We start from the raw sequence: 25721 nt of genomic DNA, 5'->3' as shown, positions 1-25721 counted from the left end.
AGTGCAGTGACCAGTCTGGGCCAGGGGAAAAGTTAGGGTTGTTTAAGGTTGCTTATCTGGGGTCCGGTTAGATATGGACCTAGACTGTGCGCATGGGCTGGGGTTAAGTTTGGTGCCTGTATGTGGCGTTAGACTAGCATAACCTGTCACACTGTCTGGAGTCATTTACGACTGTGAGAGACAACCTCAGGAGAGACTGTCAAAAGGCAGGGCAGAGACTCCAAATGGAGTGTATGTTCTATAACTAGATTTCTCCAACCCAATAATAAATGTGAACTCCTGAAGCACTATAACAGTCTTATCATGGAGTCACAGACACTCCCCTTGGGCATTCCAGTCTATCTTGCCAACCAGGCAAGCTGGACTTAATGACAGGTAGTTGTTACACACTAAAGATCACAAAAGAGTCAGGTTGCTTCCAGTCCTAAGAGACTGGTCACTTACTCCAGGTCAATTTGTACCTCCGATCTCACACCAGAGAAAATACTTGTAGCCAATCCTATAGTAAATGAATTAAGGATTTATTAATTAGGAAAAAGAAATGAGTTATTTACAGTTAAAGCAGACAAGCATATATACACAAATGAGTTGCAGTCTATGGCATTAAGCATTTTGCACTAGACAAAGTCTTCTCTTGTTAGGTGAATTACATAGTTTAGAACAGGGGTTTCCAAACCTGGTTCGCAGCTTGTTCAGGGTAAGCTCTTGGCAGGCCACAAGACACTTTTTTTGTTTACCTGAGCGTCTGCAGGTACGGCTGCTCACAGCTCCCATGATCACGGTTTGCTGTTCCCGGCCACTGGGAGCTGCGGGAAGCGATGTCCTATGTCTAACATAGGAGTTATGTGCTTAAAATAACCCTTTTCTGCTTATATAATTCCTTCTCAATAAACTGCTGTGCACTGAAGATAATTACTGTGGACCTTTTTCACTGGTTTGACAGTAATCTGCTGCACTGAGAGCCAGTAGAGATCCATTTCAGGGGTAGTAGTGCCCCCTGGTGTCACTGGTCCCTACTTGTCCTGGGGCAGCCCGTCAGGCTCCAAGGCAGGGAGACTACAAGGCTGCCCTTGCCCGGAGTACCGGCACCCGCGAATGGGAGCTGGGGGGCCGTGTCTGCAAGTGAGAGTAGCGTGCACCACGGAGCTTCCTGCCCCCTTCCCCTCCTGCCTAGGAGCCAGACCTGCTGGCCGCTTCCGGGGCGCAGTGCGGTGCCCCAGGACAGGTAGGCAGCCTGCCTTGGCTCCACAGCACTGCTGACCAGGAGCCACCCGAGGACAGCCTGTGCCCCAACCCCGAGCCCCCTCCCGCACCCCAAACACCTCATCCTCAGCCCTACCACAGAGCCTGCACCCCCAGCCTAGTGACCCCTCCCATACCCTGAACCGCAGGCTAGGGAAAGTGAGTGGGGGTAAGGGAAATCTATTTGGGGGGGCGGAGCCTCGGGAGGGGGCTGCAGGGCTGCCCAGAGAGGGGGGCAAGTGGGGCAATTTGCCCCAGGCCCTGGTCCCTGCTGGGCCCCCCACGAGAATATAGTATTCTGTAGTATTGCAACTTTTTTTGGGGAAGGGCCCCCGAAATTGCTTTGCCCCAGGCCCCCTGAATCCTGGGGTGATGGGCGCTGCCTGATGCCCAGTGCCCTGGAGGGGGTGCCCAGAAAGGAAGTTGGCCCAGTGCCCGCACCGTGGCGTGGCGGCGCTTAGCGTACAATGGCCCGGCCTGTGTCCCAACACTGGTCGGCGCTTTGCGAAACGTTTGCTCTTGTGAGTCAACAAGGCCTGGGTCGAACACGGCGGCCTGGCCGCTGCCTGCCCCGCTGCGCACAAGCGCTTGAGCTGCAGCCCCACCAGCGGGACTTGCTGGACAAGCCCTGCGAGCCGCGGGGGACTCCGCTGCCGGAGTCCAGCCCAGTGCAGGGCCGGGCCGGGCCGGGCCGGAGCGAGGCGACACTCGGGGCGTAGCTAGCCTGGTCCGCGCCACACACCCTCCCCGCCAGGCCCGGGCGCGGCCTGTTCCGCACCCGCCTGTTTCTCCCCGCGGCGCACACGGGGCCCGGCCAGGGAGGTGCGAGAGCCGGAGGCTGCGGGCGGCCCCAGCGCGGAACTGCTCGGGCCGGGGAGCTGCTTCCCGGCGGGGACGGGTTCAGGGACGCACCTTCCGCCGCGGTCGCCGCCAGACCCAGGACCGCCGCCGCTCGGTTCCTCGGCGCTGGAGCTGGTCCCGGTTCGGTGGGGCCGCTGCCCGCAGGGAGTCTGGGGCCGAGCCGCGGGCGGGGCATGGCGATCCCGATGGTGCCGATGGAGACCCAGCTGCAGAGCATCTTCGAGGAGGTGGTGGTGAGTCACAGAGCCGGGCCCCGGCCCCAGGGGCCTTGCGGTGGGAGGGAGGGAATGGGGGGCTCTGGGGTGTTGTGGGGTCTGTGGGATGTGAGGAGCTGGAGCGGGGTTGGCACAAGACTCATTTACTAATTGGGGAGTGATCCATGGTTGCTTTGTGGCCCCTGCTGATTTTGTCCCAGCATCATGGGGGCCGGGGGCAGGACGGGCCCAGTGGGATATTGTTACAAAATTAAAGAGCTGGCGAGTCCCACTAATAACGGGTTGAAAGAACGGGGCAACAGTAAAGCAGTTTGGTGGAAGGACATGAGTCTCAGCGCTCTACTTGCCTAAACAAAGCTAGATTGTGGCGATTTGTAGATACGGCAGAAGTTGGTTTTAAGGAAGGATTTAAAAACAGGACAGATGGTGGCTTTGAACATTCGGATAGGAGGATTTTTTGTTTGTTTCTTCGGGAATAGGAGGATGACTTGGGAGAAATCATGGAAATACTCGAGAGCGAAGGGGATGATCAAGGCAAGCATCACTGGCAGAGCAGTCATTCAGTTGTCAAGCTGAGTAGCACAGGGCTAAATGATGATAACACCTGAAAAGCAAAACCATGGAGTTTGTGTTTGATACGGTGGAGGAGAGGGGAGCCAGTGGAGGAATACAAAGAGTAGGTAGATTTGGTTGGAGCTAGGAAGAGGATCCCAGTATTTTTAGTAGACTTAAGGAATGTGGTGTGGTAGGTTGTCATAAACAGATAGCTAAGGGTTAATGTCTCTTTCATCTGAAGCACCTGACCAGAGGACCAATCAGGAAACCGGATTTTTTTCAACTCTGGGTGGAGGGAAGTTTGTGTCTGAGTCTTTTGTCTGTCTGCCTGCTTTCTCTGAGCTTTGGAGAAGTAGTTTCTGCTTTCTACTCTTCTGTTTCTAAGTGTAAGGACAAAGAGATCAGATAGTAAGTTATATGGTTTCTTTTCTTTGGTATTTGCGTGAATATAAGTGCTGGAGTGCTTTGATTTGTATTCTTTTTGAATAAGGCTGTTTATTCAATATTCTTTTAAGCAATCGACTCTGTATTTTGTCACCTTAATACAGAGAGACCGTTTGTATGTATTTTTCTTTCTTTTTTATATAAAGCTTTCTTTTAAGACCTGTTGGAGTTTTTCTTTACTTCAGGGAAATTGAGTCTGTACTCACCAGGGAATTGGTGGGAGGAAGAAATCAGGGGGAGATCTGTGTGTGTTGGATTTGCTAGCCTGATTTTGCATTCCCTCTGGGTGAAGAGGAAAGTACTTTTGTTTCCAGGACTGGGAACGGAGAGGGGGAGTCACTCTGTTTGGATTCACAGAGTTTGTGTCTGTGTATCTCTCCAGGAGCACCTGGAGGGGGGAAGGGAAAAAGGATTATTTCCCTTTGTTGTGAGACTCAAGGGATTTGGGTCTTGGGGTCCCCAGGGAAGGTTTTTCAGGGGGACCAGAGTGCCCCAAAACACTCTAATTTTTTGGGTGGTAGCAGCAAGTACCAAGTCCAAGCTGGTAACTAAGCTTGGAGGTTTTCATGCTAACTCCCATATTTTGGACGCTAAGGTCCAAATCTGGGACTAAAGTTATGACATAGGTATCACAGTCAGCGTGGTTGGATTACAGTAGTCAGTGCCTGGGATGACAAGGGGCTCAACAGAAGATCTGGCAGTCAGACAGAAAAGGCTGAATCTTAAGTAGAAGCAACAAAGCTTGGATAAGGCCTGGATATGTAGGTCTTAAAGTAGTGGCTCTCACAACAAACTCTTGCTGGTGGCCAGTCTGACGTGTTTTCCTAAAATACATAATTAACTTCAAACAAAACAAATATACGTACCTATACAAAGCCAAATCATTGTAACTTATTAGTGTAGGGTTTTTTTTCAGATTCAGTAATAAAAATAATATACAGTTTTCTCTATTCTTTACTGGACCTAAACAGAATAGAAACCCAAATAAAGTGCTTTCCATCTTCTTGTGTTTTATTGTTGTTGTTCCTTTTGCTCTTTTGGATGCATTTTTTTTTAAAAGACTTGCTAACCCAGGAAGACTGCTTCTGTGCAAAACAGTAGTTGTTTGTTAGTATCACTTTTCACAACAAGTCCTGGGACAAATTACTCCCTGGATAGGGGGGGAGGCAGTGGAGGCTGGGAGGAATGGGGGATAGATCGGAGTTTCAGGGGAGACATGGGAGGGAGGTTGAGCCATGAAGTCCAGCGGACGAAGCCAGAGACTGATGCCCAAAGCCCCATGGCTGGAGCTGGAAGCCAGAGCCTGAAGCTCCGGAGTCAGAGCCCAAAATCCTGGCAGCCCGCCACCCCATGCTGAAGCCCAAAAACCAGAAGATGCAGGGAAAATTCACCTTGATCTTTTAGCATTGTGTGTCTCCAGAAGCTACACAGCACCAACTATTGCTGGTGGCCCCAGCAACCAATGCCAAGGTGGTGCATCCAGGAGCAGTAGGGAGGGGCTGGGCTGCTGCTCCTGCCCTCTCCCCCACCCCCATTACGGCTCAGGAAGGAAGCTGTTGTTTATTTTTTAAAAGGAAAATGTATTTAAAGTAGAGCTGTCAAGCTGTTAAAAAAATTAATCACAATTAATCTCATGATTAAAAAAAATTATTGCTACTAATCGCACTGTTAAACAATAATGGAGTATCATTTATTTAAATATTTTTGGATATTTTCTACATTTTCAAATATGTTGATTTCAATTACAACACAGAATTCAAAGTATGCAGTTCTCACTTTATATTTATTTTTATTACAAATATTTGCACTGTAAAAAACAAAAGAAATAGTATTGTTCAGTTCACCTAATACAAATACAAATACTGTGATGCAATCTCTTTATTATGAAAGTTGAGCTTACAAATGTAGAATTATATACAAAAATAATCCATTCAGAAATAAAACAATGTAAAACTACAGAGCCTACAAGTCCATTCTGTCCTACTTCTTGTTCAGCCAGTTGCTCAGACACAGAAGTTTATTTACATTTGCAGGAGATAATGCTGCCAGCATGTTTACAGTGTCACCTGAAAATGAGAACACATGTTCGCATGGCACTTTTGTAGTCCGTGTTGCAAGATATTTACGTGCCAGCTGCACTAAAGATACATATGTCCCTTCATGCTTCGACCACCATTCCAGAGGATATGCATCCATGCTGATGATGGGTTCTACTCAATAACAATCCAAAGCAATGCGGACTGATACATGTTCATTTTCGTCATCTGAGTCAGATGCGACCAGCAGAAGGTTGATTTTCTTTTCTGGTGGTTCAGGTTCTGTAGTTTCCACATTAGAGGGTTGCTCTTTTAAGATTTCTGAAAGCATACTGCACACCTCATCCCTCTCAGATTTTGGAAGGCACTTAGATTTTTAAACCTTGGATCGAGTGCTGTAGCTCTCTTTAGAAATCTCACATTGGTACCTTCTTTGTGTTTTGTGAAATCTGTAGTGAAAGTGTTTTTAAAACGAACAACGTGCTGGATCATCATCCAAGACTGCTATAACGTGAAATATATGGCAGAATGCGGATAAAACAGAGCAGGAGACATACAGTTTTCCGAGGAGTTCAGTTACAAATTTAATTAACGCATATTTTTAATGAGTGTAATTAGCATGGAAGCATGTCCTCTGGAACTGCGGCCGAAGCATGAAGGGACATACAAATGGTTAGCATATCTGGCATGTAAATACCTTGCAGTGCCGGCTACAAAAGTGCCATGCGAACACCTGTTCTCACTTTCAGGTGATATTGTAAATAAGAAGCTTGCCGCACCCCATATCTCTCCTGCACCCTGATCCCCTGTCCTGAGCCCTCTGTTCCACCCCTAATCCTGTGCCCCAATCCTCCTGCATCCTGACCCCCTGCCGCACCCCACACCCCTCTTGCACCCCAACCCACTGCCCGGAGCCCCCTGCTGCACCCCACACACTGACCCCCTGCCCTGAATCCCCTGCCACACCCCTCCTGCACCCCGACCCCCTGCCATACCCCGCACCCCTCCTGCACCCTGACCCCCAGCCCTGAGCCCCCTGCTGCACCCCCAACCCTCTTGCACCCCAACCCCCTTCTCTGAGCCCCTTGCCCACCCTGAGCCCCTGCCGTGAGCCTCCTGCCACACCCCACACCCCTCTTGCAGCCCAACCCCTTGCCCTGAGCCTCCTGCCACACCCTGACCCCCTGCATGAGCCCCATGCTGCACCCTGACCCCCTGCCTTGAGCCTCCTGGTGCACCTCGCACCCTTCCTCCACCCCAGCTACCTGCCACACCCCTCCTGCACCCCACACCCCAACTCCCTGCCATGAGCCCCTGCCACACGCCCCCTGGGGGGCAGGGAGGGGACAGAGTTGTGGTGGGGATTTGGGGGAAGGGGTTGGAATGGGGGCAGGGAAGGGGTAGGAAGAGGCAGGGCAGAGGCAGGGCCTCATGGAAGGGGTGGGGTGGGGGTGGGGACAGTAATGCTGCCCTCAGGCCAATGTACTAATCTTCATGTGGCCCTTGTTGTTATTTGAGTTTGAAACCCCTGATCTAATTCCTTCACATCCTATTACCCATAGAGATTAATATTTAAAATATTTAATGTCATTATATATACATTGATGTGGGGTCATCGTCTTGAATATTGTGTTCAGTACTAGACACCCTATCTAGTCCACCAGTCCATAGAAGGGCAACAAAAATGATTAGAGGGATGGCAATAATCTCACATGATATACTAAAACAGACTGTTCAGAAAGGAGAAAAGTAAGAGGATATATAAAATAATTAATGGTATTAGGAAAGTAAATTGAGTATTTATATATCCTTGTAATTCAAGACCATAGAATCATCTAGTAAAATTAAAAATCAACAGATGTAAATTAAATAAAAGGAAATGCTTTTATACGCACAGCATAATTAATGTGTGGAACTCACGGCTGCATAATATAATTGAGGGAAAGAACTCAATAGGATTCAGATGATTAGATTTTTATATTTATAAGAAGATCCACAGTTACACAAGACAGAATAAAAAGTGAATAAAAATATAAATCCTCCTACTTCAGTACATAAATCAGTCACTATGGGTTACAGAGAAACTCCCTCCACCAAACTCCTCAAGAAATGTTGTTGTCTATTTGTCAAAGGGCATGCATGAGAGGGCAGAGAAGAACATTGTACCTGCTGAAGCATCTGGTGCTTGTCACTTTCAAGAGACAGTATATCAGGCTGGAAAAACCATTGGTGTGATCCTATGTTACCTTTTACTGAACATGCCTCATCTTGATAATTCTGTTTTTATTACTACTATGTGTATCTGTAGCAGAGCTTTAGATCGATTTGCCATTAATCACCAAGAGCTGAACCTCTTTCTCTTACAGAAAACAGAAGTTATAGAGGAGGCTTTCCCTGGGTGAGTGCAATGACAATTTATTTGTGCATGAGATTCATTGTGACTATCTTCTATATCTGCTGTTTTAATTGTAATATCTTTCAAGAACACATTGAAGATCACTAGTGTTCTTATTTGCAATAGCATGTTTATGGACACTCCTGAAGATGAGAGAACCAAATTGATCAGCTGCCTGGGAGCTTTTAGACAGTTCTGGAGCAGTCTTTCCCAGGTAAGCATTTCATTTATTGTTAATGTAGTTATATTTTACAACACCCGATAGTGTACTAGATACATAGCCAAGGCATGATTCCTGTCTCAAACAGCTCACAACCTAATTTCAGATTGGGGAAAGAAAAGTAGTAGGGAAATAACAAAACACTATAGTGAGCTTAGATGGGAAGGATAGTGCTGACATCAGTGAAATTACATGATTACTTGGCAAAGGCTGGTGTACAACATGGTGTAGTAGTAAAGAATAACTCCTTTTATAAATATAAATATCAAAAGTAAATCCCCATTTCTGGGGTAAAGCTGTAATTTCTTATAGCTGTTGTGGTAGAAGAGGTTCTGAAGGAGGGGCTTGAATGAAAGAAGGGATATATTTCATGAAAAACATTTATGCATAAAATATTACTATCCCATGACTCAACCATTCTTGCAAAGCATGGGTCTTTGATATAGGTAGAAAGAAATGCATTATACTCGGGGTTTTCTAAAGCAGTCATTAAACGTCTCTGTTTACTTTATGCACTGCAAAAATTCACTCAAATCTCTGTTGATGCATCCTATGTTCAGCAGCCCATTCCACTCTATTTCAGAGTAATCTGATTATTTGTTCCTATTCACAAGTATCATTCCTTACTTTGGTATATCCTCCTATTATAAAATGTTAATATTGGCAAATGAATCGTTTAACTTAATTACATACTGGATATATGAAGTCTTCATTTCAACTCTGTAGTCAGCCTAGCAATATACTTTCTTTGTTTCTCTTCATATATGCTATCAGGCTATAACTTTGTATGTCACAGATTGGGGAAATTTCTTGAAATAAGATAAGTGGATGTTAAAGGAGCAATCTTTGACAGATTAAATACCCAGAAGTCATTATCTCTCATTTGTTGCTTTTACTCATAGTGTAGCAATTTATGGTTTTAAGAAGTTGTTACTTATGTTTTCATAGTAATTAGTTTATTTTAATCCTCCACTGTTTTCCAGGAATCTCATGAACAATGTGTCCAGTGGATTGTAAGATTCATCCACAGCCAGCACAGTCCTAAAAGAATTTCTTTCTTGTATGACTGTTTAGCAATGGCAGTCGAGACTGGTCTGTTGCCACCCAGGTATGTTTAGTGTGGGTGAAGCAAGAAATGCAGTAGGCGTAAGTTGTAGTATTGTAGGTTAGTTAAAAAAAATTCCTTAAATTTACTGTTCATTGGAAATCATCTACTTATTCTCGTCCATCACTCACTGTTGTATTCTTTTTTACTAGAATGGTTTGTGAATCTCTAATAAACTCAGAAACCCTTGAATGGGAAAGGACACAGCTATGGGCATTAACATTTAAACTGGTCCGGAAAATAATTGGAGGTGTAGACTACAAGGTATTTTCCTAAGAAATTTTGGAAACTGTGGTGGTTTTTATAAGTTTACAGTGCTTCTTTCTGGTATTCCAGAGACTGTGTTGAACCTGTCCCTGTCAGCTGAGTATTTTGTCATCAATTAAACCAGATATTCTCAACTTTTTTCCTAGTGTAGACCACATCTTAATTAATATTTTCCGTTGTACACCTTACTTCCCAGTCATGGTCACAGAGTCACCTTACCTTCTATTTTCAATCACAAAATAAATAATATTCCTAATACAATTTCAGCAATTGTTTGACTGGAAAAGTAGTATTTTAAAAGCATTTAGGGTTATATCTTCACCTCCATCTTTATACTGTGGAAAGGGTCAGACTGAGCAATGTAAAAGGCACCTAACAGAAGCACTGTATCTGGTGTGGGAAGATTTTGCCTGTGCAGGCACTGAGGAAGACATTCATAAATCTGCCTCTTGGGGTATGTCTTCACAACAAAGAAAATCCTATAGCTGGCCCGTGCCAGCTGATTCAGACTCGTGAGGCTTGGGTTGCTGGGCAGTTTTATTGCTGTGTTGACTTCTAGGCTCAAGCTGGAGCCCAGGCAGTGGATACTTACTGTGACTCTTAGAAGCAAAGCACCTAACCTTGTCCTTAGTATTTTCTGAGCAGTCTTCCGATGCACTTTGGCTCCTAGAAATTGAGAGTTTTTGTGAATATTAATTTCTATATGATTTCTCTCAGGGTGTGCGAGATTTGTTGAAGGTGATCCTGGAGAAAATCCTAACTATTCCTAACACAGTGAGCTCAGCTGTTGTACAGCAACTCTTAGCAGCAAGAGAGGTAACTCTGAAATGTTATATGGTGTCACAATGAAAAAGTTGGTCTCAATCTTTTGTCATTGATCTTCACAGTATTCTGAAAGGGATCTCTTTGGAGCCTTTTAGATCTGATATAAATGAATAGCTTAAGCTGATGACATGTCTTCTACTGGCTCTTGTGCCAGTGTATTTCAGGATCATCTAATGGTGATCTACAACAGTGGTTTTCTACCTGTGGTCCATGACCCGTTGGGGTCTACAGACTATGTCGAAGATTTCCAAAGGGGTCCGCACCTCCATTTGAAATCTTTTAGGGGTTCACAAATGAAAAAAGGTTGAAAACCACTGATCTACCACGTTTCCATTACCAGGCTATCTGAGCCACTGATATGCCTGGGCATAGTAGAATGCAGTGATGTAGCCATGTTGGTCCTAGGATATTAGAGACACAAGGTGGTTTACCTCACCCACCAGGGCATAATAAAGTCAGTTTAGAATCTCAGCCTTAAAGGGATGCTAAATAAGCTTCATGAAATCCAGTATTAATATTTTCATTAAACCAAAAAAAACCCCAACAGTTGGGATTTAAATATTTCCCATTGTTGCACCAGATATTGCTGTGTTGTGCTAAAGCATTAGAACCAGAAATTGAATCTCGCCATTCTTCTTTCATTGTCCAAACTGAGTAAAATGTAAAAAGTAAACAGCATAAATGGTGAAAAACAAAATACAATTTAATGACAATTTCATTATGATCTAATGTGATACTAATAACACATCGCAGTTTAAAAATAACTTAATGTACCTTCAAATCTTACTTGTCTAGTTTCTAGAGCTCATTGTAATTTATATTGTTTATGGTAACTATCCAAATTGCCTTACATTTTTAAATTTTACTTATTTCTAGGTTGTAGCCTATATTTTGGAAAGAAATGCCTGTTTATTACCTGCCTACTTTGCAGTTACAGAGATAAGAAAACTGTACCCTGAGGGAAAGCTTCCTCATTGGGTAAGGTTTATTGATAATATTTTATAAAGTGATATGCACCTCATTCTCGCCATACAAAACATTGGGTGCAATTTTTTTAAAAAAAGGATGCCTGATGCCTTGTCTATACCTAAAACTTAGGTTGACCTAACTACATCGCTCAGGGCTGTGAAAAATTTCATGTCCTGTGCAATGTAGTTTGGTCAACCTAACCCCGACTGTAGATGCAGCAAGGTCAACAGAAGAATTCTTCCATCGACCTAGCTGTCATCTCTCAGGGTGTGAATTACTGGAGTAATAGAAAAGCCCCTGCTATCGCTGTAGTATTTGTGTGCACTGTAGTGGCATAGCTGCAGCTGTGCCTGTGTAGCACTTGAAAATATATGCTTAGTCTCTATTTAAGCACTGAATGAGGCCCCTATCCTGCATCTGATTTGCTGGCAGATCCCTGTGCTTACGCGCAGATCATGCCATTGATTCCATGCAAGTGGCCTAACTTTCAAAATTGAGGGCTCAGCAGGTCTTACTAATTTAAAATTTGGAAAACTAGGTAACTTATTTAGGTGCCTAAATATGCACTAAATTAGGCATCTGTTTAAAAAATACAACAACAACTAAACACAAACGTTGGCCATTATATTGCTTTAGATGTGCATCTGAATGTTAGGTTCTTGAATTTTAGCATTTGACACTGGGTTGAAATTCTTCATGTGCCTACCAGCCTTACATACTCTCCGTATAACTAGGAAGATAAGCAAGCAGCTTCAATTTTCCAGTATGGCCAGTTTTGTGGCCTGATATTCACCATTACAGAATTATTTGGCATTCTCGTATAATCAAAACAGCCTTCAGTTCCTAAAGAGTGTGATACTCATTCAGTACATGTTCCCCTTGTCCTTTTGGTTCTTTTGACAAACCAGATCTCTGGTTTTGCTTGCACAGAAAGGGACATGTTTCTTTGATTAGAGGAGATAAGGGGTGAAACTCCCATTGATTTCGCCGGGGCCAGGATTTCATCCAAGAAGTGGTAAGTTAAGTGCCTTTGAGGAATTGCTCAGTTGAAGAAAATGGTGTTCTATTGCTAAATAGAATTTTAAACCTCACATGAAAGATAATAAATAATTTACATTTCAAGAATATTGTACACATGAAAAGTAGCTATTTTGATTTGCTCTGATTTCTGCCAAAAAGAGCATATATACTTCAAGTAACTTTCCTGATTTAATGTCTTGTTTTAAATTGAATATTGTGTCAATGTAAACAATTTAGTATTAATAATCTTCTTTCAGTTGCTAGGTAACTTAGTATCAGACTTTGTGGATACCTTCAGACCCACCGCAAGAATAAATTCCATTTGCGGTAAGAAAACATGAGTGAAGTGAATTTAGATTGAATTGAATTTTTAGCCAGTAGGCCTACCTAATTTGGGGTTAGCCTTATATGTTAATTCTTGCAAAATGCTTGAGTGTGTAGCATTTATGTAATAGCTATCAATTACCTTCTTTTTTTTTTTTTATCCTGCCTCAGCTTAAAAAAAGTTGAAAACTTTTATGGATTTACCAGATTAAAAGTATTGCTTTGAGCACAGGTAGAAAATGGAAAATTACTTCTTTTCACTTGCCCCCTCTGCAAAAAGTGATATTGTCCCTTCTGTGATCTTAACCTGGCCTGTGAATTCAAGGGTGTGTCTACATTTAATTACTTTTTTACTGGTGTAGCTATGCTATGTGTCAGACTTAATGAACATTTTCTGAATCAACATCTAGACTAGGGATTTGCACCACTGCTGAATTCCCTAATTTATGTAAGCCTTTAGTCTCCATTTAAAAAAAAGTCTTTTTCATTCAGTTTTACTTCTCTCAAAAAATCTGCAAAAGTTTGATTAGGGCATTTCGGTCCTGTTTAATACTCTTTTTGCTCTTTTAGAAGAAGAATTCTTTTTTTCCTGTACATTTTAAGAAAAGTAATTCTTGTGTATATACTGCTGTTGTTTCATTCATTTCTATAAAGGACCTAAAATTGAGAGCTTCCATTAATCTCCAGATGATTCCTTTAATACACAAAAGCAATGTAGTGAGATTAAGGATGTAATGTCAGCTGTATATCACTGAGTTTCTTGATTTATTTCTTTCTTTAAATAAATCAATAAATATTTATTTTTTGTTATTTCTTTGTTTTTGCAAGAGTATCTAACACTCTTAAGTATATTTTTCCAAACACGTGGAAAGGATTTATTCATGTGACTTTCAGTCCTGGAAGAAATTTCCTAATTTGCTGAAGTATTTGCATAAATGACCAGGTGTATTGTTGACTTTATAAATTCTCTGACTCCACAAACAGACTATACACAGTTTAAGGTAGAAATAGTACTAAAGGTGCTTGCTGTGTATAGGAGTCCTGTCCACGCCCACTACTACTACTACAGCATAGTAGTATAATTACTGCTAAAGGCAGGAAACCAGAGTGGGTGGACTAACCATCTACAGTAACTCCTCACTTAACATTGTCCTGATTAATGTTTTGTTGTTACGTTGCTGTTCAATTAGAGAACGTGCTCATTTAAAGTTGCGCAATGCTCCCTTCTAACGTTGTTTGGCAGCCACCTGCTTTGTCCACTGCTTGCAGAAAGAGCAACCTGTTGGAGCTAGCTGGTCGGAGCTTGGAACTAGGGTGGGCTGGCAGCCCCCCATCAGCTCCCCTTAGTTCCCTGTCCGCCAGTCCCCCAGCAGGCTATCAATTGCCAGGCAGTTCAGCTGTCCCTCCTTCCCACTGCCATTTGCTGCTCCTGCCCTCTGCCTTGGAGTTGCTCCTGGAAGCCTCCTGCTTGCTGGGAGGGGGGGGGAGTGCTAATGTCAGGGTGTCTCCCTCCCCCTGCTCCTGCCCTCATCTCCACAGAGCAGGTGGGGGACACCAGAGGGCTCAGGATAGAGGGAACTCACTGGCAGCAGCTGCTGTCTCAACTTGCTTATATACTTAGAGTTGGATCGCATACTTAAAGGGGCAGTGTGTGTGTCTCTCTCTCACACACACGGTGTGTGTCTCTGTCTCTCTCTGCCACACTGTCTCCCCTCCCTCAATTCGTGCTGCCTTGTAGAGTGTGAGGCTACATTAACAACAATGTGTTAACCCTTGAGGACTCAACCAAGTGCTAGTACACCATTTAGCAGTAAGGCATTCCCTGGGAGATATCCCACCCTCTGACTCCACCATCTCAACCAACCTTCACAATCATCATTGCTGTGTACAGTATTAAATTGTTTGTTTAAAACTTATACTGTGTATATATGTGTGTGTGTGTCACACACATACAGAGAGAGAGAGGGTCTTTATCTGGTGAAAAAAGTTTCCCGGGAACCTAACCCCTCCCCCCCATTTACATTAATTCTTATGGGGAAATTGGATTTGCTTAACATCATTTTGCTTAAAGTAGCTTTTTTCAGGAACATAACTACAACGTTAAATGAGGAGTTACTGTACTTTAATGGGGTGGAAGAGGGAAAGCAGTTATCCTTTAATTTCATTTTGCTTGAGAGAAGTTGAAGGCTCAGTGTAGCCAAACTGAATATTATTACATTACTTCTCCTGTGCTTTTGGATATAATGGCAATAAAAGAACTATGACCATCCGGAGTAGAGGCTTGACTCATTTACAGTAAAAGGCCCATAATGGCCCATTATGGTTGAAATACAACTCCTGCTTTAGTTATAAACATTTATTGGACAAAAAAAAAGTTTTTATGGTCTGGGCATATGATGTGAATAGGAAGACTTTGAGGATAAATAGTATATTTTAGTGTCATTATTTACAAATATTTTAGTATATCTGGAGATGTCCAAACTGAACAGTTTATAGCAAAACATAATAGTTGAGTTTGCCCTTTAGCTAATGAGTTGAGATTTCTGATGCAAAAGGAATGATTGCTAACATTGGGAGCTTCATGCTAGCCAATTCTTGGTGGGAGATAACAGATTTAAATAAATATAGCGGAAAGGAATATTGTTAGTAGTCTCTGAGGTGGGTTCTTGACCTCTAATGATTAAGTGCCATAGCCACTCAGCTTCCTCAGCATTTATCCTTTCTCATTCTGTGTAATATGTGCAGGACGTTGTAGTCTTCTTCCTGTGGTAAATAACTCTGGCGCCATGTGTAACTCATGGAAGCTGGATCCTACAACCCTTCGTTTCCCTTTGAAAGGACTCTTGCCATACGATAAGGTATGCATGTGTCAGCCTCTTAGTTATTAAAGTTTTGTGTGTTTTATCTATGAAATTACTATTTGTTTGTAGATTAGAGAAAGGAAGAGGGCAATTATTTTGAAAACTCGGGCTTCCCATTTTCAATTAGAACTTAAAAATTAACTAACTTAGTTTACTAACAGATTAAAATCCTCCAAATATATAGTACAGTAATGGCAAACATACACTCACCAGGTGGTATGTGATGTTTTTACTGCCTGGCACACACATTCCCTGAATTCTGAGAACGGGTAGGTGTTGCATGCACCTATTCTGTGTCTGTGTGTGAGAGAGAGGAAGATATAGAGGAAATGGAATGTGGGAAAAGAACTGTGTAGTTCATGCCTTGCACAACAGGGCAAGACTTTTGATTCCACTTTTTAAACTGGTCTCACCTCAGGAGCACTGTGGAGGCAGTGTGCTCATACCTTATTGAGAGGGATCTCGTTGGTCTCCTGAAGCTTGTTTGCCCATGTTTTCCAAAAAGTATCCCATATTCTTATTGTCGAAGGTCCCCCACAACTGAGAGTGTAAAACCAAGGGGAGGACACTCTCTGCTGATACTTACCTCCCTCTTGGGTATTTAAGAACAAAATAGTTCACCACCAATGGTACATACCTACAAATATAAACATATTAAAAATAATTCATTTTTAATTTTATTACATTTAATCACAACATTTAATTTAATCTTGAGGCAATGTTCGCGTATGTTTGTTTGTTTGTTTTAAGGATCTGTTTGAGCCACAGACTGCTTTGTTGAGATATGTGCTGGAACAACCTTATTCCAGGGATATGGTCTGCAATATGCTAGGTCTGAACAAGCAGGTACTGTACTATACTGTGATGCACGATTTAATTCTGCATAGAATCTGCACTATTCTTTTCTCTCTTCTTTGCTATAGCTAACTGAGCAAAACAGTTTAGTTCCAGACAGTGATTTTTTTTTTTTAATGTTATCATATTAGGTAAATTGGATTCTATATTGTACCTATCATTTTGATATTGCTTTAAGAGTGTTTAAATTGAAAAATAGAGATTTAAAATATTGATTTTTTTTTTGCATTGCTTTTTTTTCCTATAAGGCCAGCCTCAAATATGCCTTTGACAGACTATAACTTACCAAAGTTGTTTTTTTGTTTTTTTGTTTTTTTTTAAAGTTCTTGCTAATGTTCATGTAATTAGTTCCCAGAACTTTGTTGTACATTGTTACTTTGGAATGTTACAGCAGTGTATCAGTGGAGCGCTGATTTTATTTTTTTATACTTTTAAGTGGGAGGGTTTTGTCTGACTTGGGATTCCTTGAGGCTGGCCTCATAGTCACTGTTTTGTCTTTTCTTTTTTTCTTCCTTTATTTTTGTTCTGTCCTGTCTTGTCCTGCCCATCCTCCAATGCTCTAGACCTTGAACATTGCTCAGGTATGTTCACAACCTTACTGTTGTATTGTGACTAACGATACGCTGGCCGCTTTGTAGCCACTGATTCCAGTTAGAGAATACATGTACGGTCAGGGCTTGAAATTGGCAGGACCGTTAGATGCTAGGACAAGGGCAAATTCTCATTAAAATCTCTTAGGATATGAGAGATTTAATTAATATGAAAATGTACAGCCCCAATGGTCCTCTGATCCTAAAATTTTGGTTAGGTTGGACCACCACCATTTCCCCCACCTGATCGAGGGGCTTTTTCTGGTTTGCTGGAATTTTCGGATGAAGAGAGATCATTAGTTCAGTCCTTTCGTTCTTTATGTGAATAGAAAAGGATTCTTTGAATTCATTTTTGCAATGTAAATCTGGAGAGGCAAAAACTGCTAAAATGGAGCTTGATGGTGAGGTCACATTATCAGGCAGCCTCTGACAAATTCCGTTTCCTACATTAACCTTCCAGTATCCTCCAAGCAGGATGAACTAAGACAATGCAAAGTGCTAGAAAAAAATATTTGTTTCTTTTAAAACCAAATTTTATAAACCTTCTGTTTTATTTCTTGTCCAAATCTACTGTATGGAGTTATGCTTGAAATTTTAAATATTGGTTATTACAGCCTTTTTATTCTTTAAATTTTGAATCCTTCTTAGAATAGTAACCAGCTCAACATCTATTTAAAAAAAAAAACATATGTAAAATATATGTAAAATACCGTTGCTGTTTGCAATACTATGGTGAAGGTTGTGTCAGTGTTTCCATTTATAAAATTTCTTTCAGGGATTTGTAACCTGACTATAAAATTTGCATGACTTTGAAACCTTGTGTATAATATCTTCCACTGTAAATGAAAAACAGATCACATTACTTGATTTGGTCAGTCTTTTGAATGCACAAACTTCTTTATCTTATCAAGGTATTTGACAAATAATACTCCATTGCATGTAATTATCCTAAATATTTTAAAACCAAAATCATCTAAGGCAGCTGAAATGTTAAAATATGAAAACTAGCTGCTAGATTAATATTTAAATTAATAGGATTTTTGATTGTGTCTAAATTTCTATTTAGACAATAGATCAGGTTGTCACTTTTTGCAGCTTTTTTTGGTTTAGTTGCTAAATAGCACAAGACGTAGGCTAAACTGTGTACTGAATGTACTGTATTTAGTTTATTAGCGGTGGTCTGCCCCTTTTAGGCTAGAAGATCAAAGTTAAAATGTTAATTTTAACTCTTAAGTTTGCTATTCTCTAATTAAAAGATAACTGAAATACTTTATTTTTAGTTTTTTGAGTTCTAGATGGTAATTTCTACACAGTGTTTCAACCTAGAGTGAATTTTTATGGCAAAGAAACAAACCCTTGAAAAACATGGCTTATAATGGAAATGCTGACAGAACATGAACTGTAGCTGTGCTACCATAATACCAGTGTATGGACTTTCAGACGATTGTATTTGACCATAAAAGTTTAAGCATGAAATAGGGGGTGTATCAGGATAGAAGAGAAAATATTAAGCAATACATCTTAAAAATATAATTTTTTAACAGTTTTCAGTAGAATATGAAAGTTTACTCACATTTGGGTGTAGGTTAATTAATTATGACTGCATTGATATTTCCAGTAACTTCAGCAAAATGTTGTGTAGCACTTCCTGAAGAGCATGCTATTTGTGTTGCTACCTGCAGTAAAATTCTTAACTATTTTTGTGATAATTCATCTAGATATGAGTTAATCTATTAAAGGCCAAGTGGTTATCAGTATAACAGAAACTATTGAAAATGTAAATAAAGTAATCAATAGTGTAAACTTTGTTTTAAAAACTAGTTGTGCCTTGCCAACTCTTAGAAATAAATGCAGAAACAAATAAATGCAGGACCATGATCCTACAATCAGATCTGCCCCTTTTACTTAGCTATGCCTTGCAGACCCTCACTTATCTAATCACACCGATCCAGTTGCAGGATGGGAGACTTCATGTGTACCTATTAGCTCATTACAGTAGAAAAGTGTTCAGGATAAATGTGATACTGGTAAACAAGACCCTTGACCTGATTATCAAATATTCTTAACAAGGAATAGCAAAAATATTAGTATTATTTTTGTTTTTTAATAATGTATAGATTTATATTAGAAATATTTACTTTGAAAAAGTCTTTGAGGTACATGAAAAGTACAAATTTAACTGTTTTTCATATTAACCTTGTAGAGACAAACATCAAGGCAAAGAAAGATACACAGTTTTACACACTGATTTCAGGATTTTCAGTTTTTATTTAGTCTTTTATGGCTATTTCTGTCATGGCTCTTGATGAAAAATTATAACTTCAAAATATTCGTTTAGTGTGTGGGTTCTGGGGGTTTTCCATTTTCTAGTAATGTACAATTTGGCATGTGAAAGTGTGGTACACCATCTCTTGCATAAGTGTTAAAAATCAAATCATCCTTTAGGATGTACAGTTTGATCCAATTTGTATTTCATCTCCGTCAGTATATTACTAATTTCTTCCCAATATTTGTTTAACTTTGTACAGTTTCATAGAATGTTTGTTATAAAAAATATTTTAAATATGATTAGTTATTTTGGATGCTGTAAATTTCGGGAAGTCAAATTGACACCTCTTCAAGGAGCCTCCTTTTCAGAAAGTGCTGAACAATCACCCCTTTATCATGTTTCAGGCTGGCATCCCTTCTGGAGTATGATTTTATTTTCTCTGTGACAAATAAACATACATTGAAAACCACTGCCTCTTTAGCTTAGTTGCCTGCAGTTTGGGTTCCATGGTGGTATCTCTGACCCCTCAAACAATGGAGTGCTCCAAGCTTTCTTTAGCCTGTGATTTCTATCCTTTGGCAAGTATGCATGAAAGATATCTTCAAACATTTTGTTTCTGTACCTGTAATAATTGCGTGCTGTTAATAATTTTGGACCTTAAAGCAGTTTTACTCATATTAAAATAGAAAGGAACATAAATTCTGGCAAGTCAAGTGTAAAAGTATAATTAAGTGGGCCAAAAAAGAATTTGAACCAAAAGACACAAAAACTTAACAGCAACTTTTTTTTTTTTTTAAGTACATCACAAGTAGGAAGCCTGCAAACAATCAGTAGGGCCACTGAACAATTGAGGTGCTAAAGAAGCTCTCAAGGAAGACAAGGCCATTGTGGAGAAGCTAAATAAATTATTTTCATCAGTCTCCTCTGCAGAGGATGTTAGGGAGATTCCCAAACCTAAGCCATTCTTTTTAGGTGACAAATCTGAGGAAATGTCCCAGACTGAAGTGACAGTAGAGGAAGCTTTGGAACAGACTGATAAAGTAAACAGTAATAAGTCACCAGGACCAGATGGTATTTACCCAAGAGCTCTGAAGGAACTCAATATGAAATTGAAGAACGACTAACTGTGGTATGTAACCTATTGCTTAAATTAACCTCCATACCAGCTGACTGGCTGATAGCTAATCTGATGCTGATCTTTAAAAAAGGCTCCAGTGGCAAATCAAGTAATTATAGCCTAACTTCAGCACCAGGCAAATTGGTTAAAACTATAGTAAAGAACAAAATTATCAGACACATGATATGTTGGGGAAGAGTCAACATGGCTTTTGTAATTGGAAATCATGTTTCACCAATCACTTAGAATTCTTTTATGGGTTCAGCATGAATGTTGACAAAGGGTCCCTCATCAAAGACTCTTAAGCAAACTAAGCAGTCATGGGATAAGAGGGAAGGCCACCTCATGGATCAGTAACTGGTTAAAAGATAGGAAACAAAGGATAGGAATAAATGGTCAGGATTCAGATAGTGGGGATACCTTAAGCATCTGCACTGGGAACTGTGCTGGTCAACATATTCATAAATGGTCTGGAAAAGGAGGTAAGCGGTGAGGTGGCAAAGTTTGCAGACTATACAGAATTACTCAAGATGGCTAAATCGAAAGCAGACTGAGGAGTTGCAAGGGAATCTCACAAAATTGGGTGACCGGGTGAGAAAATATCAGATGAAATACAATGTTGATAAATGCAAAATAATGCACATTAGAAAACATAATCCCAACTATACATACAAAATGATGGGGTCTAAATTAGCTGTTACCACGGAAGAACAGGTCTTTGAGTCAATATGGATAGTTCTTTGAAAATGTGCTCAGTGCGCAGCAGCAGTCCAAAAAGCTAACAATGTTAGAAACCGTTAGGAAAAGACAATATTATAATGCCTCTCTATAAATCAGTGGTGTGCCCACACCTTGAATAGTGTGTGCCGTTCTGGTTGCCCTCTTTCAAAAAGATATATTAAAAATTGAAAAAGTACAGAGAAGGGCAGCAAAAATTATTAGGGGTATGAAACAGCTTCTATATGAGGAGGATTAAAGAGATTGGGACTGCTTGTCTTGGAAAAGGGACAACTAGGAGGCAATATGTTAGAGATCTGTAAAAGCATGAATGAGGATGTGTTCGTGTAACATGAACCGGGGTCACCTGATGAAATTAATAGGCAGCAGGTTTAAAACAATAGAAAGTACTTCTTTGCACAATGACAGTCAGTCTGCGGAACTCATTGTTAGGAAGTTGTGAAGACCAACAATATAACAGTTCAAAAAAGAATTTGATAAGTTCACAGAGGATAGGCCCATCAGTAGCTATTAGCCAGCATGGTCAGGGACCATGCTCAAGGTGTCCCTAGCCTCTGACTGGTAGAAGCAGGAACTGGACAAAGGGATGGATCACTCAATAAATTGCTCTGTTTTGTTACTCCCTCTGGAGCATTTGGCTCTGGTCACTGAAGACAGAGTACTGGGCTAGATGAACTATTGGTCTGACCAGTATGGCTGTTCACATGTTCTTAAAATCTTTGCTGTTCACCTTTTCAGCCAGCAGTGATGGTATAAAGGTTAAAGTAGAATATCCTCTTCTATACCTTCTCCCAAGTTACATCCCTGCCTAAATCCATTTGTGCCAGGTTGTTTGAGAAAGGAGCTGTTGATTTTACCTCTGTCTATACATCCCAGAAATGGAATTGAAGCATGAAGTGAAAGCAATGACTTAATACAGTATTATTCAGTTGACTTTCCTTTCCCTTTTCTTTTTACCACATTGTCTGTTTGGTACTAGGAATTTGGATTTTCTGTTATTTCACAGCATTAATATGGCAAACATTATGGATCCACTGGTATTAAGGTGTAAAGTAATCCTTTGATATTCTTTCCATTCATATGTCAGAAATGGCACATGCTTCTACTTACTAGGATTGATTCAGCTCCTATTGAAGAAAATGGCAAAATGTTCATCAAGCTGGTAGAAGTAGGATCAGACTCGGTACAAACGACTGGTTGCAATTTTAACAAGCTAATAGCGAGCCTGGGTAACCACCATATTTGGAAAAAGGGGCAATTTGTGCCAGTATTATGCATAGTGTCTCAACCATTTATTAATTATTCCTCAGATAGCTCAACCATCCATATTTTATTAAATATTTGAGAACTATGAGGACAGTTACATTTATTGAATTATTAAAATCTTTTTAAAATGTGTTTTCTCTAAATATTTTTTATTAGAAGGCAGTTGGCGTTTTGACCGGTTCACTATAACATCCCTAATTCTTCAGGGATTGGTCTTATAAAATTTTTCAGAAAGTCAGAAATGGGTGTGGTAGCACTATTCTGATTTTTTTCATATTTGTTTATGGTATAATTGCAGTTTCAAATATAAATCCCCATTTTTCAAGGATTTAAAACCTTGTTTCAGAATGAAACTCCAGTTAGTAGCCTGGGAATCATTTTGTTTAACCAAATTTTTAAAAATGTATTGTAATAAGTGGGTCTTAGAGGAAAGTCTTGATTGTTTCAGATACTTTTTAAAATTCATATATAATTCCAAAAATATTCCTTTAACCAAAAAAAAAAAAAAGAGGCAAATTAGTAACTGCTAGTTCTGATGTTTTAAGGAGTTAAACCATGAGGCTATGGGTATTCATTGCTGTAGCTAGTCCCTGGGATATGCCTGTTCTTAATAAATTAAAGCCCGAATCCTGCAGACTTTTTCACATGTACATAATTTTACTCATATGAGTAGTCCAGAGCATGAGGTTTACATATAAGTTGCTTCAAACTTTTATATACAGAAAATAGTAAAATGCCAGATATTGAATTAACGCTGAAAGACTGTACGCAGGAAGCATTGTTAAGCTTCTTCCTAATCCCTTGAAAGTTATTTTAAAGCAATATGAGTAGAGGATAAAGTGATCATCTGTATGTTTGAATTTCCTGGCTCCAAAGATTGTCCAGCCTTGATATTATTTAAATGTTAAAATAAATATTTAGTAAGATTTGTTGCTTAATTAAATGTGCTGGGGATCTGACTATCATTTTGTCAATTTTATTATAAACTATAGAATAAAATGTACATTACTAGTGGAAAATTCTTACTGGAAATTCTGGCTTTCTTTTTCACGATCATATTTTCCTGTCCACTGTATATTTTGAATAACTTTTATTTTTTAATATAGGCTAAGGTTGGTGGGTTGTTAGACATTAACTCACTGCCTATCAAGCTAGTGAATTTCAAGCCCTGTACACAGTAGTTTTGCATGCTGGATTATGAAATAGTCCGTAGTGTTGTCTGTTGCACCCTGCTCTGCTTCATAAGTAGTTGCATTTGGAAAAAAGTATTCTCAACTGGTGGTGGTAATATTGCTCTTTGTAAACCTATAATGTGGTTGATATGTGACAATGGCATTGCGTATTTGGAAGAGAAGGCGAAACAGAAATTGATGCTTCCCTTTTTAGTTAGAAGTTTGTGTTAAGCATGCTTCAAGAAAGCACAGCTAAACTTGTAGCTTTCTGCAGTTCTGAGCTGGCAAAGAGCATGTAAAAGAGGGGATGATGTTCATTATATTTGTCAAGTTTTCCCATCTTGCGTTTTATTCTTAATTTGAAGGAAAAAATCCCTTTTTCATGGCAAAAGACTAATATTGGTTAAAATTAGAATGAGCATCTCCTTTCAGCAATTTTCTTTCCTTTTTTATTAAAAAGGTTTTTAGGCTGCCTGGCTGACGAGTCAAAGAACTCATTTGTTAAGGAAGCCCTGACAAGTATTTTGGTTTAAAAAAAAAAAATTAAACTTTTTTCTCTTTTTTAAAAAATAAGAATTTTTTTTTAAAAAGCCTTTTTTGCCTCTAGAAAGGGACACTGTATTTTCATGACTAGTATTTTAGCAGCTCAGTTCCTTCTTTTCTCTCATCATTAAAGTAATACTTTTTTTCTTTAATTAAGGCTGCATTATGTTACAGGAATTAGGTGTAAAAACCTAAATGTAACTATTTTTAAACCTAGTCTGTAGAATGACACAATAGATCTTCAAGCCCTTGCACTGTATGGAGTGAGTCAAATTACACTCCACTTGCCACCCCCTGAGTAGCCTTTAGGGCTCATCATTCTGTTTGAAGATGTACAAACATAAAGTAATACACAGTTCCTTACAAAAGTGTTTACAATATAAATTATACACAGAAAATAGTCTAAAAAGTTGGAGGTGCAAACTTCAAGTACTGCAGCTATTTCATTTTATTTTTTCACACACACACACACACACACACACACACACACACACACACACACACACACACACACACACACACAGAGAATATATTCTATATTTGGTCATTGTTGAAAGACATCAAGGAAGAGAGATGTTTTAAGGGATGATTTATTTATTTGTGTGTTTAGGGGCCTGGAAATTGCCTATCACACTGTGGAGAAGCTGCAACCTAAGTAATTTTTATGGTTCTCATCACCGTGGTATATAAACTAGTGCGTCACCATTACTTGGGACCTTAATCATGTCTAAGGCTATGTCTACAACTTGGTGCTAGGCGTATGATTCACAGCTTGACATACTCTCACTAGCTCTAATGAAGCTAGCATGCTAAAAATAGTAGCATAGCTGCAGTAGCATAGACAGTGGTGAGCCACAGTATGGACTAACTGCCCTGAGTACAGCAGACCTTAGGGGTATGTACTCAGGGTGGCTAACCTGTGTTGCTGCTCTCCACTGCCCTTGCTACTGCAGCTACATTATTTTTAGCACTCTAGCCTTCAAATTAGGGATCACACCCCATTTCCAAGTGTAGGAGACCATAATTTATAAAATAAAAATTGTCAGTGTACCGTTCACCTTTAGGATCCTAACCAAAGACTATTTCTTGCTGCCATTGAAATCATTAAGATTTCTGCTGTTGACTTTAATTGGAACAGAATTGAACTGGAAATGAAAGAGGTCATACATCTTCTTAAGATAACATAAATATTCAGATTGGCTATCTTTGGAATACATCCTCTGTTTTTAGTGGTACAATTAGTGTTTTCTCTTCATATACACATAGACCCTCATTTAGAACACTTGGGCTTTGCAGGTGCCAATTAGATTCATAAATATTATGGCAGAAAAATAACATTTGTACTGATGAAAACTGTTACACCAAGTATCAACTGAGAATTATTTGTGTGTGAAGGGGCAGGGAATTAATATACGGTAGAATGTAAAATTATTTGTGACCTGTAACACAGTGCAGCTTTAATACACTGGCTTATCCTTAAACTTCTTAAGTTCAGACTTCATTTCATGCTTCCCAGCCTTCTGTCGAAATACTGTACTGAAATTGTTAGCATTGTGTTGAAGTTAATTGCAAAGCTTTTGGAATACTGTATCTGGTCTCTGCTTTGCAGCACAAACAACGCTGTCCTGTGCTGGAGGACCAGTTGGTGGATCTTGTCGTGTATGCCATGGAACGTTCGGAGACTGAGGAGAAGTTTGACGATGGTGGAACCAGCCAGTTGTTGTGGCAGCACCTTTCCAGCCAGCTCATTTTCTTCGTGCTCTTTCAGTTTGCAAGCTTTCCTCACATGGTCCTGTCGCTCCATCAAAAGGTACCTTTTCTGTGGCATTCTC

At 40.2% G+C, this 25721-nt stretch overlaps 2 protein-coding genes across 6 annotated transcripts in view; one reads left to right on the top strand and one right to left on the bottom strand.

Annotated features, from left to right (window-relative positions):
* Positions 1-1322, bottom strand: part of ENPP3 (ectonucleotide pyrophosphatase/phosphodiesterase 3) — a 94964-nt gene extending 93642 nt beyond the window's left edge. Inside the window, exon 1 of the mRNA XM_030556322.1 lies at positions 738-1322. Within this exon, the coding sequence (XP_030412182.1) occupies positions 738-774 (37 nt within the window). The 5' untranslated portion in view covers positions 775-1322. The remainder of the gene's footprint in view (positions 1-737) is intronic.
* A 729-nt stretch (positions 1323-2051) lies between these two features.
* Positions 2052-25721, top strand: part of MED23 (mediator complex subunit 23) — an 82719-nt gene continuing 59049 nt past the window's right edge. For 2 of the 5 annotated variants that reach the window (XR_003999593.1, XM_030556312.1), the window contains exons 1-12: positions 2052-2336; positions 7720-7751; positions 7875-7962; positions 8952-9076; positions 9226-9337; positions 10058-10156; positions 11042-11143; positions 12412-12481; positions 15224-15336; positions 16090-16185; positions 16758-16775; positions 25499-25699. Coding sequence is in view for 4 of the 5 variants with exons in the window: in XM_030556312.1 (XP_030412172.1) it covers positions 2277-2336; positions 7720-7751; positions 7875-7962; positions 8952-9076; positions 9226-9337; positions 10058-10156; positions 11042-11143; positions 12412-12481; positions 15224-15336; positions 16090-16185; positions 16758-16775; positions 25499-25699 (1116 nt within the window). In the remaining variant the exon portion in view is untranslated. The remainder of the gene's footprint in view (positions 2337-7719; positions 7752-7874; positions 7963-8951; positions 9077-9225; positions 9338-10057; positions 10157-11041; positions 11144-12411; positions 12482-15223; positions 15337-16089; positions 16186-16757; positions 16776-25498; positions 25700-25721) is intronic. The other 3 variants (XM_030556313.1, XM_030556310.1, XM_030556311.1) reach the window with 3 other exon arrangements.

The sequence above is a fragment of the Gopherus evgoodei genome, chromosome 3, assembly GCF_007399415.2.
Source record: "Gopherus evgoodei ecotype Sinaloan lineage chromosome 3, rGopEvg1_v1.p, whole genome shotgun sequence".
Taxonomy (NCBI): domain Eukaryota; kingdom Metazoa; phylum Chordata; order Testudines; family Testudinidae; genus Gopherus; species Gopherus evgoodei.
Note: the sequence above shows the minus strand (reverse complement) of the source record. Positions and strands in the feature narration are given on the sequence as shown.